Raw genomic sequence first — 18,347 nt, forward strand, 5'->3', positions numbered from 1 at the left:
AAACTTACTTAAAATACATACATTTCTTGAATTAATTGGATGTTATTTTAGTCTGTTATGAGAGTTTCCTATTCAAGTTTACCAAACTAGAGACTCCTAAGGAGACTCACAAGGACTTCCACATTACGCCGTGCCTTTAGCTATCTATACATCCAAAAATTGTTCAAGTTAAAATTGATTCTGCAAGCTGTTGGGAAAAAAACAGCCGATAGCCAAAAGTAGGTGTATTACTGTAAATTGGGGGGGGAGCGGTTTAAAGCTCTGTCTGGCAAGAGAAGGGTTAAGGACTTTTTTGCTATACCCGTTTCAAATTACAATGAGAAGCCTCTTCTTTCCCAGCAGGGTTGTGCTTACATTAGTCTTTAGATCTCTCTTGAAGAGAGCTGTTATATTTGTGCCTGCTAGAGTTGGAAATAACAGTTCAGAAGCTGAACAGGGTTGAATGGATTTACAGAAGGGTTTTTTTTGCGAGTAAATTCATGGCACCACGTTAATTTGATTAGTAAATGCTTTAGAATTACTTTACACTCAAGCGATTCAAAAGATGTTAAACTTATCACCAGGCTGCTGGACAAATATGTGTTACACCTCCAAGGTACAGATCAAGACAAATCTGTGACTCAGGATTTTATCTTGGGAAGAGCGCAAGGTGTACGAAGAACTCAGAATAACGAGGGAAGATAACTCTGGGAACTACAATGTGTCAGAAGAACAGCTCTTGCTAATACAGCTCCCCACCAAAGACCTGGTTATCTAACGTTTATATAGGAATGCCTAGGTCAGCTGACAAAATACTGGTCTTCTGCTCCATAAATGCAGAAAAAGCGATAACAACAGTGGAAAATTGGAAGTCTGAATTTCAGCTTTCTTAGAAATAACTGCAACCTGACACATTCCATGATATTTAAACAGGGTGGGGGGAGAGAAATCACCAAAGATGTTACGTTTAGAGATGACATTGACATGAAGAATAGGTAAATTTTGTTTTTCAGCCACTGGGAAAGCAGACCTCATAGGAACTCAGAGCAAGTAGGAGAAAAGTTTTTTTTTAATATTTTTTTTCCCTGTTCTTTTTCTTTTCAGAGATGAACCTAACTGCGCTCAAAGCTTTCGTGGGCTTGCTCTGGAATTGCTGGGTTCTGGTGGGTCACGCACAGGGAGGTTTAGGAGACAATCATGTCCATTCGAGTTTTATTTACAGGAGGCTGCGGAACCATGAGAGAAGGGAGATTCAGAGAGAGATTCTCTCTATCCTGGGTTTACCTCACAGACCCAGACCGTTTTCACCAGGAAAGCAGGCTTCTTCTGCACCTCTCTTCATGCTGGACCTGTATAATGCCATGACAAATGAAGAGGACACTGAGGAGCTGGAGTATTCACTAAAGGGATCAACGGCAGGGGAGAGCAGAGGGATACGGAAAGGATACCCTGCCTCTCCAAATGGATATTCACGGAGAATACAATTATCTCGCATGACCCCCCTGACCACACAGAATCCTCCCTTAGCCAGCCTGCACGACACCAGCTTTCTGAATGATGCTGACATGGTCATGAGCTTTGTCAATTTAGGTACGTGGAAAATTTTTTTTGTTTCTGCTCTCTTTGACAAACTGTTAGCCTGATCTTGTGAGGGGCAAACCTCTCGGCTGGACTGTTACCTGTTCTAAAACAGCAGGATTGGGCCCGGGCTGCTGTGCCACTGGTAAAAGAAAAGTCGTACTGATGGTAAAGTAGCTACGTTGTAGGTGGCCGTGGAAAAAGATTTTTCTCACTGTTTATATAAAGTCAGTTTCTATAACTCCCCTCTGCTGGCTTCTGTTTTCTTTCTTTCATTGATGTAATGAAAATTCTAGCCTCAGGCCAGCTAACTCCTTTTTTTTCAAAATCCCGAAAAATCAAACACTTATGCCTATTGCTCAGTTATTTCCTTCACTGTTTTGCTTAAAGCTTAGACATGAACAAACATCAGTTGTTAATATTTTAAAGCCTAGAATGTTATGAAAAGGGAAAAGTTAAGCCATTTCCGAAAGAAAAAAAAAAAAATTTCTAAGGTTATTTAGGCTTCTTTTTTTCTGCTGGTAAGAGTCAGTTTTATTATCTTTTCAGCTGGATGGCTAGATTTTAAATAATCTGTTGCTGTTTCTTTGTTATTTCTATTTAATAACCACAGACTGTGTTTTATTATACTGCCATGGTGCTCAGAGTCTGCAATGATTCTTATTTTCTGTGTCATAAATAAATTAAATAACACGTAGCGTATTAAAGACCAGAAACATGCAAGCAAAGAATTCTTTTGAAAATGATAGCAATTCAGACACAAAAACTGGTAAAACTAAATTATATTGGCTTCTGAGTATAATAAACATGCTTACTAGTTACATTGTGGTTGAAAAAGCGTTACAAATTTCTTTAATAGAAGGCAACTTAAATCTCATTAAGAAAGCTGCAAATAATTGATGAAATGTATTTACTATTTTTACAAGTATTTTAAATGCTGCAGGACTCATAAAGCTAGCAAAAAAACCCCTTCTTGTTTGATCTGAACAGCAAGAGGTTTAGTTGAAAACTTAAAGTTTCTCAATAAGCTGGTACAAAATCTGATAAACTCTTGCTTTCCAGGATAGTACTTTATATAGAAACTTTTTAAACAATGGCACATGTTCCAAAATACCTTCAGATTATCACACACATGCTCTACCTTTTATGTCTACTGGGTCTTTAATCCTTTCTGCAAGATTAAAAATGTTTCCGAACACTAAAATTCTAAAACACTCGAGTTTCTAGGAAAGTGACACCCTGGAGTTTAGTTGTCATAATAATAAACTTTTCATTAATTATATGGCAGATCAGGAGGCATTCAGTTCTGAGATCTTTTTCCCTAAAAGTAACATATGTCCACAACTCTAAATACATTTGCTTGTTGCTCTTGCTCATGAAATAGCAGACTAGAAGAAAATGAATTCTATTTTCTGAAAATGCCTTTCTTATCCTTATAAAAGAGTTACATATTATCTGTGTATTACATTTAAGTTATCATTATATGCCTCAATTTACCCAGAGAATCTGGAGTCAGCTGAATTTAAAATGGGAATGTTATAAAGGAAAATAGGAAATGCTCTGATCTCCTAAGCATTTGTCAAGGCCCTGATGCTGCAAATAATTTCCTCGTGTGTCCTGAGAAATACCTTCAATAAATATGTCGCAGATCATTTCTTCAGCGGCCCTGAGGACTACTTACACAGGACCTAGCCTTTGATTCCACAAAATGTCTTTGATTTCAAGAGGACTTCTTGCAGTGCAAGAGTAGAAGTCTTTGAAGGCTCCGTGTCAGATATGTCCTAGCCTGATCCTGCTGCGCTTCCCCAGACAAAAACCCTCTCTGGAACAGTGCAGGTTTCCACTGAGTGTCTTACCTTGACTGGGAAGTTTCTAATATTTGTCCCATTTTGTTGGGAAGACAGTGTTGCCTTAAGAAAGTCATTTTGAGAAGTTAAAGCATATCTTTCACCTTACCCTCTAAACTGGGAAAACTGGGGGTGAGAAGCTTTATTTTGCTAGTGATTATGATTAATAGAAGCCATTAACTTACAAAAAAATACTGTGTCAATACCAGGTTTTGTTTGGTCTCCGTAAAATTAAAATGTGTCTCAGCTCTAAGTGAGGCTCAGTCCTAATTCATTTCAAATACCCTTCCATACATGTTGGATATTGTGGTTTATTACACATTCCACCGTGTAACATGTCTAAGAAATATTGATGACCCATATAGATTAGCTTCAACATTTTTATTAAACAATCCTATGTTTCAGTATAATTAACATAAAAATGAAATAAATCACAGAAGCAGGTAACCATTTTATATGATTTATGCAGTATAAGATCGTGACAGACGAGGGCAAGCTCTTTTAATGTATAATGGGGAAAAATATGCGGTGATAAGTGAATGCTAACACTGTACCTTAAAATCAATAAATGCTGATGCTGCACAGTAATAACTCAAGTGGTTTGAGATTTGAAGCCTCTGTCAACTTGCATCAAATTAATAGTATTCACCCCGTTCATACTTGCACACCATTAATTACATAAAGTGTAATTATGAAGCTTTATTAATCATCATGATATTTTAAAATGAAACTTTTCTATATAGTTGTAGCCAGCTGTAATAATTTAAGATGTATATATTAAAACAAGAAATATGTAGCTGAGATGTTTGCTAGGAATTATTAAGCATAAGATTGAAAAGGCTGAATAAGATTAAAAATAAAAAATTGACAATAATTTTATACTGAAGAATAAAAATTGAAACTTATATGCTACTTTAAACAAAACTCAACCTGTCAGAGTTGCAAATACCTCACTTTCAAAAACAAATTTAAAAAAATAATCAAGGGAACTGCAATTATAATTCTGTCAAGTAACCAGTGAGGAAAACAAGACTGCATTTACTTGTCCTGAAGTTAAAATTGTAAACACCTGCTCTTTATACTGGAATTTATACCAGAATTTCCATCTCTTTCTTTCTTGAAAGATATGACAAGACAGAGACTATGCCTTGTCCTGCATTTTGTATAAGTCTGTGTGTGTTGGCAGCTCTCCATAAATATTAATGATTGTAGCAGAAGAGTTAACTGGGGTTGGTCCAGCAGTCAAAGGATAAATCCTCCACTAAATACACTGGGGTTTTCAAAGATCTGTTTATATCACCTACAAGTTCAGGACTTTGTTTTCCTCACTGAGTGCTTTTTTATCCTGTTGTTATATTTTATTATATTGTTGCAAAGCCCTGACTGTTTAGAGTTCTGGCATCTTCTTTTTGGCTGGTCTCCCAAAATGACATATAGAGGATACCCTGTTCCTCAGAGAACAGGCAAATAATACTCATGTAGTCCTACTCACTTCTCTGCTCACTCAAAATTTAGTTAGGGAAGGACTTTGTTAAGATAAATGTTAGTGTTCCCACTCTTCACCTTTCACCAAAATAGGGGGATTGAATAAAAAATTTAGTACAACTGAGGCTTGGAAGAAACAGCAGCGCTTTTAAAAAATACGTTTGAATATTTCAAGGACTGAGTTTTCCATTAGCATCAAAATGATCATTAAATCCCCTACACTTCAGTGTTCCTTCTCATACAATTCAAATGGCCAGTATTTTCATTTGTTTACTACCCATCTGTAAATTTTTCTCTAAACAGATTGCTGCATTTGCTAAGCAACTCTGTTTTCTTTCTCCATGTTTTCCTATGAATTGGTATGAACTCTCTATAAGACAGGGGACATACATATACGAGTTTTGTGGTGTTCTGTTATGTTTTCTTTCTTAGCATATAAAACTAATTTGAAAAACTCAAACGTGAAGATCACTATAAAATTTATGACCCTACATATGCTAATTTAAAGAAGGATACAATATTATGGATATTTTTAAAGTAACCAATGCAATCCAGAAAGACACATTTTCTTCTTCACACACAATGTGATTCCACAATCTTAATTACAATAATTCCCAAACCACACATGCTGTGATCCGTTCTTAAATCAGACACTGAAATCAAAGGAAATTTTGCCTGTCTGAGGCACAGAAGACTGTTCATATTTCTCCACCTTCTTTCCCCCAAGTTTGTACACTGTCTTGAAGATTATATTCTTCTTTAAAACCTGAATCACCAAGCATATACATAAATTCACAAGATTTACAGGCCATTGTGTTCACTGAAGAATGCTAACATGGCAGAGAACTGTCATACAACTACTTTGAGAAACCTACAGTAGATCAATCGACACTGAAGACCTGTACAAATATGTTTTTATTACACACAAAAAAGAAAGGATTCCTAGCTGCAGTCAGACCTTGAGCGTATATAGTAGCTAGTTTCTTAAATTAAACTAATTCCGTTTCTACAACCTACTGCTCGCAGCTAGCATATCACCAGCGAAGGATATGGAGTGCTAAGCTATAAAAAGCCAGGAGCTATGGAAGGGGAGCTGGGTTTGAAGGATACGTGCAAAAAAAGGCCTCAGGATCATTAACTTCTCTCCTCAAAGCTTAGGAATGAGCACACTCTCTTTCTTTCTTTTCCACAGGATTTCAGATGTTGCTGTCTTAATTTTAACCTTACGTGAATTTCCTTGGCTGTGGTACAGTTTTAGTCCGTAAAATGCAGGCTTGTAATGAAAATATTGACACAGCCTTAACTGAAGTGACGGAAATAGTTCTATTATCTTGCCTTGGACAGAGGGGTGCTATTACAGAGATAAAACTTGTTAAATAACAAATAGACACCATGTCTTTATTTGTGGACTTGGATCAATACTGAGAAAAAATGAGAAAACATTTGTGAAGTTTTTTTTGAATGGCAACCCAAAGTCAATAAGATGATATTTTTCATTCTTTCACATAAAATTTAAAGCAAATTAGATCAAGTGGGTCTCTTTTAATCTTCAGCCAATACAGACCTCACTGATGTCTTGAAATCCTAAGATTTTTTTCACTTAATAAAATTTTAGTCACCCAGTCAGGGCAGTGAATGAATTTATTGTGACCTAGGTACACAATCAAGCATCAGAAAAATCTATTAAAGATGAAATAATTTTCTATCGTCAAAAAAGAAAAAAAAGACAGCTTTTTGCAAAATATGTTTATTTATTTCTAGAACAAAAGAACTTTACCCATGGGATGACGTTCCCTAAAAATCCTCACCCAATCTTTGCAATTCATTAGGCACTTTTAACCAATTTCTGTGCGATGACAGAGCAGGTTGTTAGGGATTGTTTTTGATTTTGAGCAAGAAATATTCTCCATATTCCTTTCTGGAATTACACTACATTTGTTGTTTTATATTGAAATATTTTATATTTCCTTTGAAATCTCTCATGTTACATGAACCTTATGAACTATATAGCTCTACCTCAAAATAGGTTTGTGTGTGATCCATAAATATCATCTAACAAAATAATGTTTTTATAACTGTCAATTAATTTTTTTGCCAAAGTTAACACTTTAAATCCAAGTAAATTATTGTATCTACCCAGCCAAAAAAATGTCAAGCTCTCCATTAACCGGAGTATAAAACTGTCTGACTTTCCTTGCCGACAGATTTGAAAGAAATTGCAGATAACTGAAGAGAAACTGATTTAGCAGATGGTTAGACGTGCATGGTGAAAAGCTATATATATGTATGGATGTACAAAAATATATATTATTAATAATATTTTTCCCATTGGGAAGAACGGCTGACCCAGTTCCGCTTCTTCTCTAGAAAGTGCTCCTTTCCAGACTAAACACAGACTTTGGGTGGGGTTGTGGGGACTGTATCTATTGTGCAGTACATATTTTCCCAGGAAAACACAATCTCGGAGTGACTCTGGCTAGCCATGAAAGACAAAGAGGGAGGCTTGTGGAGACGCCTCTGTGCGGAGGGTGTTAGGGGAGGAATCCGCCTGCCGTGGGCTGGATGGAGATCCTCTTGGTTCCCTTCCTAAAGCCCAGTTTACTTGCTAAAATAACAGCACAACTTTGGCACATGTATGATCTCCCACACTTATTGTTTCTGTTATTACTTTCTCTGAATGTTAAATTATGCAAAGATTTTTGCCATGGCTACCTGCCTACTTACTGCCTGAGTTATGCAGGTAATTACGACACGGGCAGATCTTTTTTCTTCTCTTTTTAGCCACAGTGGTTCCTTTCAGCTTGCTTTCATAGGCCCACAAGCTAATGGAGTTTTGCAGAAAATTGATTGATTACAGTCTGATCATTCTAGGTGTCGTCTGGTGTTTCCACATAGCTGGGACTGAACAGTTTATGAAGTGCCAATTGCAGCCTCCAGCTAAAGAAAGGCTCCCCAGGGCTTCAGGAGAGCTCTGGCTGCTACCAGACTTTATAATTATTTCCCACACTTTTCCCCCATCCTCTTCTACTTGTCCTTTCCCTTGTCTCTAACCCCCGCCGTCTAGGCAAGGTCACTGAACTTTAATTTTATGTCAGTGGCATTTGGCTGCAGAAGGGATTAAAGGCCGAGAAGCGGTGAGACTAGGCGACAGCACGGGAGATAGAGAGGGAAGGAATGAGAGCAGGCATGAGAGAAAAATGGCAAAGTGCAGATCAAGCTTTACGGAGAGGACAGCCCTCTTCTTCTCAGCAGGGAATGACCAACGTGCGGGGCTGGACACAGAACTGCTGGGCATGCGAAAGGCTCACAACAGAGAAACAGCCTCTGCAGGAATTGGTATTACTGGGAGAGTTAGTTCTGCTCCTCTGTGCCTCACATGGGAGTGATGTTGTAGCACTGACAGCATTTCCCACGCCAGTGGAGTTACAAAAGCAGAGGGAAGTTCATCATGGTAGGGAGAAGAAGGTGCATGCAGAGAAAGGGCAAAGAACATAGCAAAGAACATAATAAAAATAGATAATGTGCAAATGAAAGATAAAATTAGTCTAGGTGTGGGTTTCTTCTGCTAGTCAGCCTTGCAAGCGGAGGGAGCAGTTTCTTCTCAGTCCCTCATGGCAGAGCAACATCCTCAACCTCCTCGGGCACTTGGCTCCCTGGGCAAAACTTTCTGTCCTTGCAAAATAAAACGCAGCTTCCCCCACCCTTCAGTACGTGTGTGGAGGGAGTACACAGACAGGCTACTAACATTTGCAGCCATAAATAACATAGAAGCTAGCTTTTAAAAACCGCAGGTTAAAGGATGAGGGCTGCCATGACGCACACAGAGAGGTTGAGATCAGAGGAGCAGCTAAAAGGGGTCGGAAGAAACAATGAATCCCCTTGTTCTGAGTCATATTTATGAGTGCTCCATTGCACCTAAAGTTTGTATTTTATTGGCTAGGCCATGGGGTTTCCCCATTTGCTCATCTCTTAAAATAACACCTCTGGTTAAAGTTTCCTATAAAACACAGAAATCCTACAGCAGGCAGAACTTGTCAACCCTGACAACTACATTATTTAAGTTTGTGGGTGGGGTACACCAAGCAGGAGCTGGTTTGTGTTTTGCACTGAATTATGAATTTGTTTCTATACAAAAAATGACTGTAAAACAAGTAGAAAAGGAGAGGTTTTACAGCTCAGCTTTCCACTCAGAAAATTCTATTATTATTGAGAGATGTTCCAAAAGGTGAATCTAAACCTTTAGTTCCCAACCCTTTTTGAGCAACTGCTCTGGTGCAATCGATAAAGAACTTGGGTTTATGGACTGCTGTTATACAACACAGTGGCATGTGTGGTACCCTGCTAGAACGTAGTTCTGCTTTTTTTCCCACTGTAATTCAGGGCAAACTGAGACAGCACTTATTAATGAGTCAGAGCCTAGAAAACTAATCAGAACATCTAGTGATGGTACGTGATATATATCCATAGCTGATAACTAGTGGCTTTGCGGAAGCAAAGTTCCACCTAACTCTCCTTTTGGAGGAGAATCAGAAGGAGATTGGAATCTGAATGGCTGAAATATCTCTAAGGTGTATCTTTATCTGACTTAGCAACAATGTCCATTCAGAAGCTATGAGAACCTAAAGGTCTTTTCCAACCTCAATGTTGCTGTAATTCTACCCCTTTCTAGACTGTGTCTGTCAAAGGAAATTATTGTTCTAATTCTCATATATTTGACTATAGTTAACGAAGCTATATCCATATTATCTGGAAAGACTGTATCCATAATCTAGAGTTATTATTATAAATTAACAATAATTTCTCTAGGCATATCCATGTAAAATATCCCCTTTTTAAAAGTGAGGGGAAAATATAGGTGGAATATTAAATTATAAGGTACTGCAAACTAACTTCCAAATGATACTGTGTTGGAATTTTACGATACGCAAAGCATCAGTTTTGCAGGTAGAGGTGTTAAATTCTGTCCTACCATATCTAGACTACAGCAGAGGTAAGAGCAGGGACACTGAATGGTTTATGAGTCTGATTTTGGAGCAGTGAGTGGATGGCACCTGATGGCACCTGGTGCCTGCAGCCATGGGATTCTAGTGGTGTGGTTTTCAAAAACATTAAGTGAGAAATCAAAAGAGTGGGTGAGCAGCAGTGTGGTTGATAAAGCCACCAGAGCAAGAGCAAGCCCAGCGTACAACCCTATGACAGCTGTAGTCTTTGTGGTGATTTATGATGGCCGAGATCCAGCACCAGCACAGCTTTCGGAAGGTTATTCCCAAGGTTACCTCAGCTGGGGTATCTGTCAATAACTACAAGTCATAACATGCTAGTGATCCAGAAGGTTAACCTGCTACTCCTGACCAGGTTACCTTACTGCCTTGCACATGAAATGTGTACAAATGTTTTGCCGTGAGTCTGTCCCAGCCCCAGCCTAGCCTAAACCTGTAATTCAGAGAGTGAAATGTCTAAGCATCTGAATAGGAAAAGCCTCAGACAGAGAAAGAAAACAGTGTGCCTCTGTTCTCCAATCCATAAAATGAGGATGGGCAAATACTTCTGTCCTTTTGCACTTCTGTACACTCTCGTTCTTTCACCTTGCAGAGTACTAGCATAGTTTTCTTCTCGTGAAGCCTCTTTTTACTCTGCCTCTGTGCTCTGTCAAATACCTCACTCCTAAGAGTCTCGCAACACCTTGTCTTTCCTCCTGGTGACCTCAAGTGTTAGTTTAGAAAAGGCTAATAAAAGCCCTTCTCTAAGGGCAACAAATCTATTTACTGTTCTTAAAACAGACTGTTTTACAAAATAATGAAAAAGAAGAAACTCTGGAATCAAAGAACCAAGACTGAGATTTGAGATCTGGTGCAACAGAGAGACGTGGTTAGTCTAGCTCTTGTTCTCAGAATATAGGCTTGTGCCTCTTGAGGCATGTGTGCATGCGTATCAGTCTGTGTGCGTGGCTTTGTCTATGTAATATAGAAACATGTGAAACTCTTCACTTTAAGTCATTGGGATTTTTTCCCCCTTAAATCATAATATTCTTTCCCATCAATACTATGTGGCTTTAGCAGCCCTGACCTTTCAAGCTGCCTGTTTGGGCCAGTGTTTATCAGATGACCATTTGACCTCCTTGTTAATTGTACTTCATTACATCCTGTTGTAACATTTTGAAATAAGGAGGAAAGTTTATGGATCTGCTCCAAAGAGCTGAAGACTGAAACAGCAGCAGAATTTCGTGGTATGAGGTGCTGAGTAATCTCGTAGTTAGGTCAAGAAGAGCTGTGCCTTTTCCATTTGATTACAAAATTGGATCCTGAGACTGTTCCTTTTCCATTTATGATCCTTGGTACTTCTGAGAACAAAATCACACAATTTTCTTTGTTCTGAGAAGGGCTTCTCCTCTCTGCTTCTCAACCTGGAGCTTTCTATGAAGAGGTCAAGGAAAAACTGAGAGGCCTATCAACAGCATTGCAAGGGTTGAAGTTGACATAAGATGATAGAAAAGAGACAAGCCTTTGTTGCCACATGTGGTCTCCCCGTGGCTTTCAAAAACTTTAGAGTTCCTTATGCTTCCCTAGAATTGCCAGTTCCCATGAGCTTATTGAGATTTGTGTAATATTTGGTCTGAGATTTTCTGTGAGTTTATGATTTATGAGCACATCTAAGGTTTCATTAAAGAGCAGCAGTTATCCCCTGTAGCTGCAGAAAAACAAAAATGAAAACAAATCAACTTCCAGAAACAGATGCAGTTCTTGAAAATGGGCGCTCTAAAGGCTCAGAAAGCAACTTCAAACACTTCTTTTTTTATAATGCTTTTCATATAGCTGATGGCTTTTGAAACACATCGGTTTGACCATATTGCTTCTCTTCTCACCAAAGATCATATATTTATATATGTTTCCTCTGTTGTTGTTGTTCCATAGCTCACTTTCCATAAACTTGATTTATAAGATTATAGTAAACTTTTCCTAAAATGAATGAAGACGAAAAGGAATAGAAGCTACAAAACAATTAATACTGAGTGTAAATCTAGTCCCAAGGATCACAAAGCAAAAGAATATACCTTCAATTTTATTTTATTAAAACACTGATAATTGGTCTTATTAGAGAGAGAAGTGCCATGAAGAATTAATCTTCTGTTAGTAGTAAATTACACATAAATATGGCATTATTGTAGGAGTTTTAACATCCAGCCTGGGTCATATTCTGGATAAAAAAGACAAGATACTTGGTGCTGTGCTGTGAGACACTAGGCTGACACAGCACTGCCCATGATTATCACTGCAAAGTGTGCAGTATTCTTGTGAAAGTTAAAAATCTGTACTCTTTCAGGTAGCAAAAGTTAAATGTATAGTTCAGCTACACACAATTACATTTACATAGTATAAATGTTTTTTACATGTTGATTAAAGTGGCAAGCTTATATGATTAAAAATAAAATACAGAATTTGCTGAATATCGAGTTATTCAAAAGATCAGAATGTTTAAATACTCTTTGGTGTTCAGCAATATTAAGTATGACTGAAATAATACAATTAAATATGATGACTGTCAAGGAGGCCTGGTTATTTTTTTTAAATTTTTAAAGATATGTCATGTGACACAAGAGGGCATGTTTATCCAAGTAGTTTAAAATTAGGTGTTATGTCAGAATAAAGTTCTTTTTTTTATTTGATTCCTTGGTGTACTCCTTTATTAATGACATCTTATAGTTATCATGATGAGTATCTATTTTAACCACATGGGTTTTTGAAAAGTAATTTTTTTTCGTCACTTCTTAAACTATTGAATTAATAATGGTGTTAATTGAGGCTGTATATTGTAATGAGCTCATATTCACAAGGAGATTAATTTTATATATATATAAATTTTTAATTTAATAAATGTATTTTAGATAATAATATTTTATAAAATGTACATACATATATATTTTTTGTTTTTATACATATATGGTAATGGAAAATCCAGAGACAGTTTACGCTATAGAGTGAATACCAAGTAGATCGAGTTCCTGTTGCAGGTCACTGGGTCAGAATGGAAGGCGTAATGTCATTAAGATTAACAACATATTGTCCCCATTTTTGTTTCCCAGCAGTGTGTTTTGCTTTCTCCACACTTGTATGTATTCCTTAGAAAAGCAAAATACAAAAGATGTGCTTACTGGCATGTTATGTGTGTGTATAAAGGAGAGACCTAATGTAAAAGGCATTCATCACACGACTCAAATCAGTGAAACAAACACACGCCTGAGCTGAAAGCTTGGCTCCATGGGCACAGCTCCCAAGTAAGTTATGACCTGTCCATCCTGTGTTTACATTGCCATCTGCTGCTGTAAAGGAATGAAGCTTCTTTTGCTAACACTGTATCACCTTGGGTTAATGAGATCTACCTTGGATTCCATTAAACCATGCTGCTTCGGCTTGTGCTCAGTCAGGGAGTGTGTTCCTATCAAAACAGGAATCAAAGCAAGCCCCCAAAAGAAGAGACTGTGATGCTTCCAGTTTTGGGGATGGGCTACAGGTGGTTCTAAATTACTTGAAAAAGAAAACTAGGCTTATTACTAAAGACTGAGGCAGTAGTAACTTCTAGCCCTAGTAGAAACAAAAGTTTAGCACAAACACCTGCAAAGGCAAAGGCCGATCAGATACTGCAAAATGCATGCTGAATATTCTTAATGATGTTGTACCAAAAAGACTGCATTTGAAATAAAAGCACTATGTTAGTGGTCAGGTTCCCACTCCCTGCTTGTTGTTACCCTCTGCTCAGCAAGCCACCCAGATTTTGTCTGAGACACATCAGCTCAACTATTAGGAGTGGAGAGAAGCAAGTGTTACAACATATAATACAAGCTTCAGGAGATCTTCTTTGCTGTTCCAGAGATGTGTTACACATCTAGATACTTCTACAATCAGCTTGGATACTGTATTTGCAAGTAACTTGGACAGGAATATGAGAAATGCTGTCCCAGATGGAATAACAGTGAAAATGCAGAAATGCTACAAGCATGTCCATAGTCCCAGGCAATCAGCTCTAGGTGGCCCTCCCTGAGCAGGTGGGTTGGAGCAGATGGCCTGAGGTCCCTTCCAACCTCAGCTGTTCTGCGACTCGGTGACAGAGTGGTTACAAAGAAGGGGGATCTGACTCTTGTCTTACACATTGGCGTCAATCATTCCTACATCTTTTGTTTGAGTGGAGTGATGCTCGAACAATTGCTGGATGAACAGTTCTGTGTGCTCAAAGCGTCATGCTTTTTCTTCCTACTTTGGAAATTATCTTCTTGCTTTCTATGTCATTTTGAGACTCCCGTATCTCTTCTCAAGTCTTTCTCAAGTAACCTGCTGTGAGGGATCCCACCTATTGTTGTGTTACCTGGAGCTCATCTGAGCTCTTTCATGGCACAAACATTTTTTGTGAAGACTGCTTTTCCTTTCCTCTGGCAGTGCAGGCGTAACACTGGATGGCCAACCCAGAGATCTTTTAATTCACTAAGTCAGTGAGTTTCTGTCCTGAAAGAGGGTTGAAATGTTCAAGATTTAAGTTGCTTTCAGGAAAAAAAAGTCCATGTGTTTTTTCCTTCTTGTTGAGGGGATTTATCCCATAAGGGGGGTTATATGTGGGCAAAATAATCTCTCTTTGCAAGAATAAATCACGATCAGGTTAGACTAGCAGAACTGCAGAGGAGAGGGTGCAGTCTGAATAAGCATAACAAGTTGTTAAAATCACAGCCAGCTCCCAAACTGGCTGTTAAAACCTGCTGTCTAAAATGCCGCTCCTCACCAGCGCTGCCCAGTCTCCTGGCTGCTCTTCCTCCTCATCTTCCTCCTGTTTGCCCCCACGTGCAGTGTCTGGAAAGGTCTGTTCCTGCTGTGCTTCTGACCCCATAACTCAGTTTCGCAGCACCACTGCTCAGGCTCTCGTCGGTGGGTCCTTGGTGTTGGCCAACAGCAAGCAGGCACAGGGCAAACCTTCAAAGTGAGGGCTAACAAATTATATAAAATGAAATTCCAATCTCTTTACATTCTTTATTTTTAAGGTGATGACTCAGTACAGTGATTAGCCCAGTATACACTTGTACACATAAAGCATAAATCTGAGGAACTCTGAATTCATTTGAGCCGTGCTGAGATACTAGCTAAGCACATGGCCTGTGATCGGCTATTTTTTGCAAATTAATTTAGTATCTTATCTATAATATAGCATATCAGAATAATTTTTGATTACAGCATTTTTCCACTCTCTAAATGAGACTATCTTGAACATTTTCTTCTTCATCATTGTTACAACTGGACTGCTTCTCACGGAATGTTTGATCAGTTTTAATGGATATGGTTAATATTAAAATACTCACATGTGAGCACAGGGTAAGGCAGAAACAGTGCCTATCCCATTGTATCCAGTTTGGCACGCAGACACAACTTCCATGGAAGCTTTTCCGACAGGTTCCACCATGGGAAATGGATGGAGTTTATTAGACGATGTGTGAATGGTAAATACTGGAGTGACTGCCCACCTCCGGGTGGAAGCGAGCAGAGGGTTAACGTGGGCAGGAACTAAGGAGATGTGGGAAGACAGAATGGGCTTTAATGTTCAGTTTTACTCCCCTGCCAGTTGCCCTGTGATGATAAATGCCCTTTCACCCTCCTCAGAAGTTATGTTCCATCTGTATACTTTTACAGTGTCAAAACAGTTATAACTTACACCTATTTTCTGACCATTGGATCCCAGAGGTATAACTTTTGCTCCTATTCGGTTGCAGCTGAACCCAAGAGGGATCTTTTTTTCTGTCATTTGTTAACCTTGAGGTTGTGTTGATCTGACATTCTGACTTTCACACACAGTCAGAAACCTGGGAATAATTGTTAGTTTTCTTTGTGACGATCTTTGATTAGAGAACAACAAAATTAAATATGAGAAAAAATGGCAGTCTATTGACAGATGGTATCAAAATGTACTGGCTTTGCCAAAGCCCAGGCAAAACAGACATAATTGAAAATGCAGACAAAATTAACAACCTCAGGCATGGTGGTGTAGGGATTAGATAATTTATCTAATGCATTAGGTCAGAACTACATAACACAGTGATCTTTTCTCTGGTCTGTTCTATTTTTTCAAGCAAAAATTTTTTATCACTGATGAAAATGAAAACAATCAAAAATATAGTGGATATGTCTTTTTAACACAGGTATTTGTGATTGAAATGCCTTTGTAATACAGTGTGACTTAAAGCAATTAAGAAATCACAGAGTCCTTCTTATTACATTCAATATAGGAAACTGCATGAGATTTTTAGTTCATTGCCTCCTCCCAGACTCTTGATTGTGATACTTCGCTCTTTTGGCACACACTACCCCTGACAGCACAAAACAGGTCCAAATATGATCTGTTACTATTAATCCTAGAAGCCATTACCAGCTGGACTTTCAACTTTAAAATTTATGGAAGAATATTCAGATGAGATTCATTCTACCACTCAGTACAATTAAAAAACACGTATGTGCAGTGTATCTTTTGTTGTGCTTTGTGCTACAACTGAACAACTGGAGTGAAAGTTTTGCATTCGGGAGGTTGAAGGATGCAGTGCATTATGCTGTCAAAACCAGAAGAAAAATTAGATTTTGAGGAATTACTTTGTCAACTATCTTTTATGTTAGGATCATGATAATATCCAGGCTTAGACACTCAGAATTCTGTTCACTTCTAAAACTCAATCTCTTTCTTCTGCTTACTCACCCCTACTCTTGCACTGGCCAGAATCAAACCAGCATAAGAAAAGCAGGGTGTTGCTTTTCCACTTATTCTGTATCAACAACTGAAAGCCTTCCAGCATTTAATTATTGTTGGAGCAGCTGCAGTGTAGCACTTGTTTTGACTTGTTGAGCAAGTGCATTTGACTTGGAAGATACAGAGTAAATCGAATGAATAACACATGTTTACCATTGAATTTTTCAACAAAACATTGGCAACTGAATGAAGACCAGCAATTTCATTAAAACACCTATTTTATCCCATATTTTGGTGTGAAGTAACAAGAAGACATCATAGGCAATCTCACAGTTTACAGAACACCTGGGAGATTACCCGTGAGAAAGCTGAGCTCAATTGTGCCTCTTTGGTTGAGGTATTTCTTTAGGTCTGTGCTTACAAAAGTTGCTGGCAGGCAATGTTACACATTCCCTGGGAACTCCTTCCTGCTGAGGGTGAATGCTGAAAGCTTTTAACTACTAACTGAGCTGTAACTCTTCAAATAATTAATGAAAAAATGAAATTTATTCTTTTACATATTCACTTATATTTTACTATATTTTTTGTAACTTTTTCCATTATATGCCTAGTTACTGCCTATCTCTTACTAAAGTTGAATACATTGCATGTACGTTTTGAGGGGATTAGAAGGTAGAAATCACATTATTTCAAAATCCACCTTAATAACAATATAGTGTTTCAAACCATTTTGGCTTTTTCAAATGTGCATTTTATTAATTGGTAAAAATCTATCAGATCTTACTGACTAAAACAAAAAAATTAAAAACTCTAAATTTTAATAATGGAACAGTGCTTTCCTGGTCATTCTGAAAAGATATTGCAATATCTTACCCCTAAATGTTTGGGTAAGATATGTGATTACTCTAACATTGTTCTATAAAATATGGGATATTGAAATACATTTCTTCTATGAGGGATAAAGAAAGAAAACCAATATGTGCTTGAAAAAAATCCAGGCAATGCATTATTATTATTTTTTTTAATTATGGTTTTCATTTTGATTCTTGCTCTAGATTCTGTTGCAGTCACTGAAGGTTTTTTCATTGACTTTATCTTGACTTGAATTACTTTTCAATTCATACAGTTCAGTAATTCTGTACAATCATGGAAGGGGTATTCTACCATTAAAAGTCTGTATTCAATAAACAATAGATGATGTTTCATTTATTAAAAACTGCCACTCACTGCACAGCATTTCATCAAACAATTTTCAAACTGTCCCCAATTTAGTAATGCAAAATTGCCAAATGTTGCTCATTGATGTCAGTAACTGACTGAAAATAGTTTAGTGAAGTAACTTTAAATTTACAGCAGTGTAACTTGCTTCAGAATATGACCTATCAAGATTTCTGCTGTGTTTTAATAACAAAGTATATTTTATGTAAAAGCAATTTACATCATTCTTTCAAAACCACATCTATAAATCTATAATTACTTTAAATACAACCAGTCTAATAATAATAAATACAGAAAAACTCAAATATACAGTACTGCAATAAAGCAGTTGTTAAGAAACAGGACTGTTGCAATGAAAGAAAAGCAAAGTTGCAGGAGACTTACCCTCTCCAATTAAGAAACATTCTTACTGATTACGGAAACAGTTTTACCTCAGTTGGAAAGGGATCACAATTTGGATTATGATTCTGAGAACGAGTTTCCTGTTTAAGCTAGGATATATGTGGAATGTATTTTTGGGGATACCTATTT

General features: G+C 37.6%; 1 protein-coding gene across 2 annotated transcripts in view; it reads left to right on the top strand.

The window, feature by feature from the left end:
• The first annotated feature begins 415 nt into the window (after window positions 1-415).
• Window positions 416-18,347, top strand: part of BMP5 (bone morphogenetic protein 5) — a 61,485-nt gene continuing 43,553 nt past the window's right edge. The window contains exons 1-2 of one of the 2 annotated variants that reach the window (XM_009942338.2): window positions 416-595; window positions 1,084-1,569. In XM_009942338.2, the coding sequence (XP_009940640.1) occupies window positions 1,086-1,569 (484 nt within the window). In that variant the 5' untranslated portion in view covers window positions 416-595; window positions 1,084-1,085. Of the gene's footprint in view, window positions 596-870; window positions 975-1,083; window positions 1,570-18,347 lie in introns of those variants that run through there. The other variant, XM_075414649.1, reaches the window with a different exon arrangement.

This window comes from Opisthocomus hoazin, chromosome 2 (genome assembly GCF_030867145.1).
Source record: "Opisthocomus hoazin isolate bOpiHoa1 chromosome 2, bOpiHoa1.hap1, whole genome shotgun sequence".
NCBI lineage: Eukaryota > Metazoa > Chordata > Aves > Opisthocomiformes > Opisthocomidae > Opisthocomus > Opisthocomus hoazin.